Source organism: Cucurbita pepo, unplaced genomic scaffold (assembly GCF_002806865.2).
Source record: "Cucurbita pepo subsp. pepo cultivar mu-cu-16 unplaced genomic scaffold, ASM280686v2 Cp4.1_scaffold000667, whole genome shotgun sequence".
NCBI lineage: Eukaryota > Viridiplantae > Streptophyta > Magnoliopsida > Cucurbitales > Cucurbitaceae > Cucurbita > Cucurbita pepo.
In genome coordinates, this window is record NW_019646888.1 from 6,619 (window position 1) to 14,214 (window position 7,596).

General features: G+C 37.0%; 3 protein-coding genes across 3 annotated transcripts in view; 2 read left to right on the plus strand and 1 right to left on the minus strand.

Moving 5' to 3' along the window:
* LOC111785713 (E3 ubiquitin-protein ligase listerin-like) overlaps positions 1-2,223 on the plus strand; it is a gene marked incomplete at both ends in the record, with an annotated part of 7,904 nt that extends 5,681 nt beyond the window's left edge. The window contains 2 exons of the mRNA XM_023666095.1: positions 655-1,713; positions 1,846-2,223. Of these exons, the coding sequence (XP_023521863.1) occupies positions 655-1,713; positions 1,846-2,223 (1,437 nt within the window). The remainder of the gene's footprint in view (positions 1-654; positions 1,714-1,845) is intronic.
* A 1-nt stretch (position 2,224) lies between these two features.
* LOC111785714 (E3 ubiquitin-protein ligase listerin-like) lies at positions 2,225-7,574 on the plus strand (the record flags this gene model as incomplete). Its single annotated transcript, XM_023666096.1, has 5 exons — positions 2,225-2,339; positions 3,817-4,862; positions 4,995-5,447; positions 6,537-6,767; positions 6,991-7,574. Coding segments are annotated over 5 exons (2,073 nt in total), but the record flags the coding sequence as incomplete, so codon positions are not given.
* LOC111785716 overlaps positions 7,226-7,596 on the minus strand; it is a 2,822-nt gene continuing 2,451 nt past the window's right edge. The window contains exon 3 of the mRNA XM_023666097.1: positions 7,226-7,282. Within this exon, the coding sequence (XP_023521865.1) occupies positions 7,226-7,282 (57 nt within the window). The remainder of the gene's footprint in view (positions 7,283-7,596) is intronic.

The window sequence follows — 7,596 nt, forward strand, 5'->3', positions numbered from 1 at the left end:
TTTTTTTTTTTTTTTTTTTTTTTTTGTTGGTAGATTTTCACTTTTGCTAATGACTTTATGCACTATTTCCCTGGAAAAACTTCCTTTCCAACTTTCATTTCATATTTATGAATATTTCTTTTAAGAATCATGACTGAATATATGTCCTAGTCCCTAGTGTTTGGGTAGGTTTCAAAATCTAGTCTTTAGTTTTTAAAAAGCTTCAATTTAGTCCCTTACGTATTAACATTTTAAAATTTAGTCCTTCTGGTTGGTAAATGTTCAAATTGATTGATAATAGATTTACATGACATAATATAAAGAAGAAAAGAAGCTACATAAGATAAGAAAACTTAAAATTTCTATCCATTTAGAATTTTGGGGAAATTAGAAGCTTTATCTTTCCTCTATTAGATTATCTTTTTTCTCTAAATTTTATTCAACTCACTAAATTTTATATCACCAACCCATTTTAGCAGTAACCAATAGGGGTACTGATTGAGATGTTAAAACATAAAGACAAAATTGAAACTTATTAAATGATAGGAACGAAGCTGAAGAAAAGGCTAAAAGCACTAGGGACTCATGTATTCATTTAACTTGACTTTATCATGTGTGATTTGTGGTCTATTTACTGTTGCGTGGACATTATTTGTTATCCTTGATGGGTTTTGATTTCTTCTGGCAGATATGGAAGATTGGCTTTTGTTGGTGATATCTTGTTATCCCTTTAGTAGTTCCATGGGAGGCTTACACACGTTGAAGCCGGACAGAAATATAAGCACTGAGGAGAGCAGTCTTTTATTGGAAATATTTCGAAAACAGAGAAATATATCTGGTAGATCATCTACAGTTAATCATGCACCGCGGGTACAAATGTTATTGTCCGAGCTTATGGTTGTTTCTGTCGGCTACTGCTGGAAGCAATTCAATGACGAAGATTGGGAGTTTTTGTTGTGTCAGTTAATGAGTTGGATCCAACCAGCCGTTGTAGTAATGGAGGAAATTGCTGAAAGCGTGAATGGTATTATCGTCAATAGCTCTACTTCAATGAATGCAAATGAAATTTTAGAAAAGCTTGAGCAAAGTGTTAAGATTTCAGACCCAATCCCGTTTTGCATTTCGAGAAATGCCCTTTTGTCATTTTCTTTGTTTTATGGTTCCTTTGGGCTACAAGGACTGAAAGATATGGAAACTTTAAACCCTCAGCGATTAGATAAATTGAACCATGTCAATGATCGCATTGTTGAAGGAATTCTTCGCATGTTCTTTTGCACTGGAATTTCTGAGGCCATTGTATGCTCCTACGGTGATAAAGCTACAACCATTATAGCATCCTCAAGAATTGAACTTCCTCATTTCTGGGACTTGATAGCTTCAAGTGTTACTAAATCCTCAAAAGATGCTAGAGAGAGAGCAGTAAAATCAATTGAATTTTGGGGACTCAGTAAAGGCCCTGTTAGTTCTTTATATGGCATTCTTTTTTCCACCAAACCGGTTCCTTCATTGCAATATGCAGCCTATTTTATGCTCTCAACTGAACCAATTTCTTACTCTGCAATTATTAGAGAAAATACTTCATGCTACCTGGATTATGATACCACGACTGAACAGGGCTCTACTCAAGTTGATTTTTCATCAGAATATAATGTGCTTTTGAAGGAAGAAATTGTATTTATGATTGAGAAACTCCCTGATGATGTTTTTGACATGGAGTTGATGGCCCAAGAAAGGGTGAGTACATTGTCTCTAACATTTACTTGCCAACTGCCATCGAATTGTCAAAACTTTAAATATCAAATTCAAATTTCAGTTGATACTTGTTGCTTTAATAGGACCTGATTACTAACGATTTAATTTTTGTAGGTGAATATATTTCTTGCTTGGTCTTTGTTGCTGTCACACTTATGGTCATTGCCCCCATCCTCATCTGCAAGGGAAAGATTGGTTCAATATATCCAGAATTCTGCTAGTTCAAGGATATTAGATTGCCTTTTCCAGCATATACCTGTTGAAGGCATGGCTCTTCAGAAGAAGAAAGATACAGAACTTCCAGCTGGGCTATCAGAAGCTGCAACTGCAGCAAACCAAGCCATTACCACAGGTTCATTATTGTTTTTGGTGGAATTTCTTTGGCCCGTTGAACCAGTGAAACTGGCATCATATGCTGGAGCAATATATGGCTTGATGCTCCGTGTTCTTCCTGCTTATGTTCGAGGGTGGTTTTGTGATTTGCGTGACCGTTCATGGTTCATGCTCTGTGGAGGGCTCAAAGGAAAATATTATTCCGAATACAATCGAGGGTTGGCTCCAGAGAGTCCTTTTGTTTCCATCATTAAGTCAATGGCAGGCTGGGGAAGGTATGTGTCGAAGTACTTGACATTAACTGATGGACCATGGATAGAAATCGATTGACTATTTTTATCATATTTAATTTGTGCATATGCGTTTCCTTTTGTTGAATTGTTTCTAACATATCTCACTTAATTTTTTCTTATCTTAATTTTTTCTTATATCTTTTATGACTTTGCATATGAAGTAGCATTCAAGTGGATGCCATGCCACCTTCTTTCTAAAACAGATATGCATCTGCGACCAACTAGAAAGGTGTATTTTGTAAAGGGAGAGCATTGTGAAATCTATATATGTTAGATAACATGTGAACAAGGGACGTGAAAGAGAGCATTCATTTTCTACTATAAGAATATTCTAATTTATCATTACGAGTTTCATTTTCTTCATCAAACATATAAGGCTCAAATGCAACTGTTTTCTTCATATATATAATTACAAAAGAGGGGGATCAGTAGTTTGATGGTCTAAGGACTAGATAGGGTTTTTTTTCTATATAATAATCGTCAAGTCAGTGCAAATAATACTCCTCTTATTCCTTGCTCTTTATCTGGGGACTTTTGATTAAAGGAGTGATGGATGCAATTTTTGGTATGAATGCTTAGTGATAATTACAGCTTTCATTTTATTTATTTATTTATTTTTGTGAGAGATAATTTCTTTGATATTTAAAATTTACAAAAGGGATGTGTTTATAAAAAGGGATATATCGTCCCTGATGTTTACTTAAAAAAAAAAAACCTTCTCAATTTACGTTGAGGGAGGTAAGGCTATGAGAAGGAAAAATATTAGACCATTTACACGAAGTGAACAACATTGTCGAAGTCAGTGTCTTCTTCCGTGAAGACTCTTCAATTTCTTTCTTCCATAAATCTTTTACTTCCTTAGGAAAAGTAAGATGCCATCTGAAGATATTGAGAATCCTTGTCTATAAACTTTTAGCGTATGTGCATTGCATAGATAAGTGGCTTTGTGATTTGTTGTCTTTCTTGCATAATGTGCACCGACTTGGAAAGTCATGTGGGCCAATTTTCACTTGTGCTAATGACTGTTGTTTCCTTTTCTTTAGAGTGATTTCCTTTCCAACTTTCATTTCATATTTATGGATATTTCTTTTAATAATCGTATGACTGAATATAAGAAAAGTTAAAATGTCTATCCATTTAGAATTTTGGGGAAATTTGAAGCTTTATCTTTGCTCTATTAGATTATCTTTTTTTTCTCTGAATTTTTGTCAACTCACTAAATTTTATATCACCAATCCACTTTAGCAGTGACCAATAGGGGTACTAATCGAAAATTGTTAAAACATGAAAGACAAATTGAAACTTACTAAATGATAGGAACGAAGCTGAAGAAAAGGCTAAAAGCACTAGGGACTAATGTATTCATTTAACTTGACTTTATCATGTGTGATTTGTGGTCTATTTACTGTTGCGTGGACATTATTTGCTATCCTTGATGGGTTTTGATTTCTTCTGGCAGATATGGAAGATTGGCTTTTGTTGGTGATATCTTGTTATCCCTTTAGTAGTTCCATGGGAGGCTTACACACGTTGAAGCCGGACAGAAATATAAGCACTGAGGAGAGCAGTCTTTTATTGGAAATATTTCGAAAACAGAGAAATATATCTGGTAGATCATCTACAGTTAATCATGCACCACGGGTACAAATGTTATTGTCCGAGCTTATGGTTGTTTCTGTCGGCTACTGCTGGAAGCAATTCAATGACGAAGATTGGGAGTTTTTGTTGTGTCAGTTAATGAGTTGGATCCAACCAGCCGTTGTAGTAATGGAGGAAATTGCTGAAAGCGTGAATGGTATTATCGTCAATAGCTCTACTTCAATGAATGCAAATGAAATTTTAGAAAAGCTTGAGCAAAGTGTTAAGATTTCAGACCCAATCCCGTTTTGCATTTCGAGAAATGCCCTTTTGTCATTTTCTTTGTTTTATGGTTCCTTTGGGCTACAAGGACTGAAAGATATGGAAACTTTAAACCCTCAGCGATTAGATAAATTGAACCATGTCAATGATCGCATTGTTGAAGGAATTCTTCGCATGTTCTTTTGCACTGGAATTTCTGAGGCCATTGTATGCTCCTACGGTGATAAAGCTACAACCATTATAGCATCCTCAAGAATTGAACTTCCTCATTTCTGGGACTTGATAGCTTCAAGTGTTACTAAATCCTCAAAAGATGCTAGAGAGAGAGCAGTAAAATCAATTGAATTTTGGGGACTCAGTAAAGGCCCTGTTAGTTCTTTATATGGCATTCTTTTTTCCACCAAACCGGTTCCTTCATTGCAATATGCAGCCTATTTTATGCTCTCAACTGAACCAATTTCTTACTCTGCAATTATTAGAGAAAATACTTCATGCTACCTGGATTATGATACCACGACTGAACAGGGCTCTACTCAAGTTGATTTTTCATCAGAATATAATGTGCTTTTGAAGGAAGAAATTGTATTTATGATTGAGAAACTCCCTGATGATGTTTTTGACATGGAGTTGATGGCCCAAGAAAGGGTGAGTACATTGTCTCTAACATTTACTTGCCAACTGCCATCGAATTGTCAAAACTTTAAATATCAAATTCAAATTTCAGTTGATACTTGTTGCTTTAATAGGACCTGATTACTAACGATTTAATTTTTGTAGGTGAATATATTTCTTGCTTGGTCTTTGTTGCTGTCACACTTATGGTCATTGCCCCCATCCTCATCTGCAAGGGAAAGATTGGTTCAATATATCCAGAATTCTGCTAGTTCAAGGATATTAGATTGCCTTTTCCAGCATATACCTGTTGAAGGCATGGCTCTTCAGAAGAAGAAAGATACAGAACTTCCAGCTGGGCTATCAGAAGCTGCAACTGCAGCAAACCAAGCCATTACCACAGGTTCATTATTGTTTTTGGTGGAATTTCTTTGGCCCGTTGAACCAGTGAAACTGGCATCATATGCTGGAGCAATATATGGCTTGATGCTCCGTGTTCTTCCTGCTTATGTTCGAGGGTGGTTTTGTGATTTGCGTGACCGTTCAAAGTCTTCTGTCATTGAATCCTTTACAAAAGCATGGTGCAGTCCTTCTCTCATTGCGAATGAACTGTCCCAGGTATGTGTTCTCTTGTGACGAAGCTCATTTATTAGCTGTGTATACTTATTGTTACTTTTTCAACTTATCCAAGACAATGAAATTAAGCTCCTTGAATTTACTCGCTTAATTTCGATTTCATTTGGGTGCTGCTCAGTATTAGTTTGCAAAAGTATGCCTAGAGATGGGGGTGGACCAGGTGGGTCATTCAAAACACAACATAGAACTCTTTAGCATCTGGTTCTAAGTCTACTGTTGCTTATTTTGTCAATTTCAGTAGCTCTAGCAGACATGGCAATACCCTTTACTAACTAACTGCTTAGCTTTTAATGCCCATTGCTCGGATCACTTCTATGGGTGGTACCAATTCCTCTTGAATGCGACTTCCTTTTGGTGATAGTCTATGTTCACGTGGTTGGTTTCCAGCCAAACTGTATCAAATATCTTGTAAAGATTGCTTGTATCTGTAGAACTCAAGGAGTCCAGGACACTTTTGTACAACCTATAAAATAGATCCTGTTCAAGTAAGGTAGTAAGGTTGCTTGTATCATGAACCATAGGATTTGGTCAAACTAAATGAGTGGCATTGTACTTTACATGATTTGGCTTGTTTGATGAGTTATGCTCCTCTCAAAGAACATACAGACAACACAAAGTCAAAGGATACTAGCCTTTCTCCAGCTTGATTCACAATTATTAGATAAATGAACAACTTGAACCTAACGATAAGGGCCGAGAGGTTAGTCGATTTCCCATCAAATGTGGTAGAGTTATTGCTCTTAAAGTCTTCAAATGAGGTAGTGTAAACGGCCATGCTCCTTCATTCTGGTTCTAGCCATGAATAAGCATTGAAATCCTCCAAGCTCAACATGATAGATACTACATGCCATGAGCTTGGGAGATCAGTTGGCAAGGGTACCTGCACTGGAGTTCAATCGCGTTGTGTTGGCTCTTGTTGAGGTACCCTTATAACACTTCGTAAAACTGGTCAATCTACCACAGCACCGTGCTGAGGTGTCATTTAGAGGCACAAAGCTACAACTTCATGTGGATATTATTTTTGTGGGGTACAACACTATCATTCTCTTACAAAAATATTCTTTGCTGCAGATAAAGAAAGCTGAATTTGCTGATGAAAATTTCTCAGTTGTTGTAAGTAAATCAGCCAATGAGGTAATTGCTACGTATACCAAAGACGAGACGGGGATGGACCTAGTAATTCGCCTTCCTTCATCATATCCACTGAGGCACGTTGATGTTGATTGTATGAGGAGTTTGGGAATAAGTGAAGTTAAGCAGCGGAAGTGGTTATTGTCCATGATGTCGTTTGTCCGTAATCAGGTAACTTTTTTTCTTTTTCTGTACTGAAAGGGTGTTCAGAATCTTAGGCCTAATCATCTTAAAACATGAAAAGAGAAAAACCCCCGAATCTGGTAATTCCTGTATTAGGTTAGCTGTGACGCGTGTAAGATTCGAGTGGACCTGCACGACTAGAGGTCGGTATATAGGGGCATTAGGGGCATTAGGGGCAATGGATGATTTAGATTTTTCTTATGTGATGCAGAATGGTGCTTTAGCTGAAGCAATAAGGATATGGAAGCGTAATTTTGACAAGGAGTTTGAAGGAGTTGAAGAGTGTCCCATTTGTTACAGTGTTATCCACACAGTCAACCACAGCATTCCCCGCTTGGCATGCAAGACATGCAAGCACAAGTTCCATTCAGCATGCCTTTATAAATGGTTCTCCACTTCACATAAATCCACCTGCCCTCTGTGCCAGTCTCCGTTCTAATCTGGACTCAAACTCGACGATAAGTTTTGACGATACTTCTTGCATCAACTCTGAAACAATGGAGCTGTAAGGTACACAAGCAGACACTTAAAGCGTGTTTCTGTGCTAACCGTGGCAACGAAAATGAAGGGCAGAACGTAACTACGAACTCATCCACTTTTTGGCACGATATATTGGTGTTTAAGATAGCTGAGCAGTTGATACGGTTCACTTGGAAGAATGTTTTCTACTTTCTATATGTATTTCTTTTCCCCCAATTATAACATAGCCTGGGTAGAGTATGTTTGTTTAATTCAACTGGATTTGTATATAAATTACCATTTAGGTTTTTGTTATTGCTTTTTCTGGAGCTCTAACCACATGAAAGTGCAAGAACTC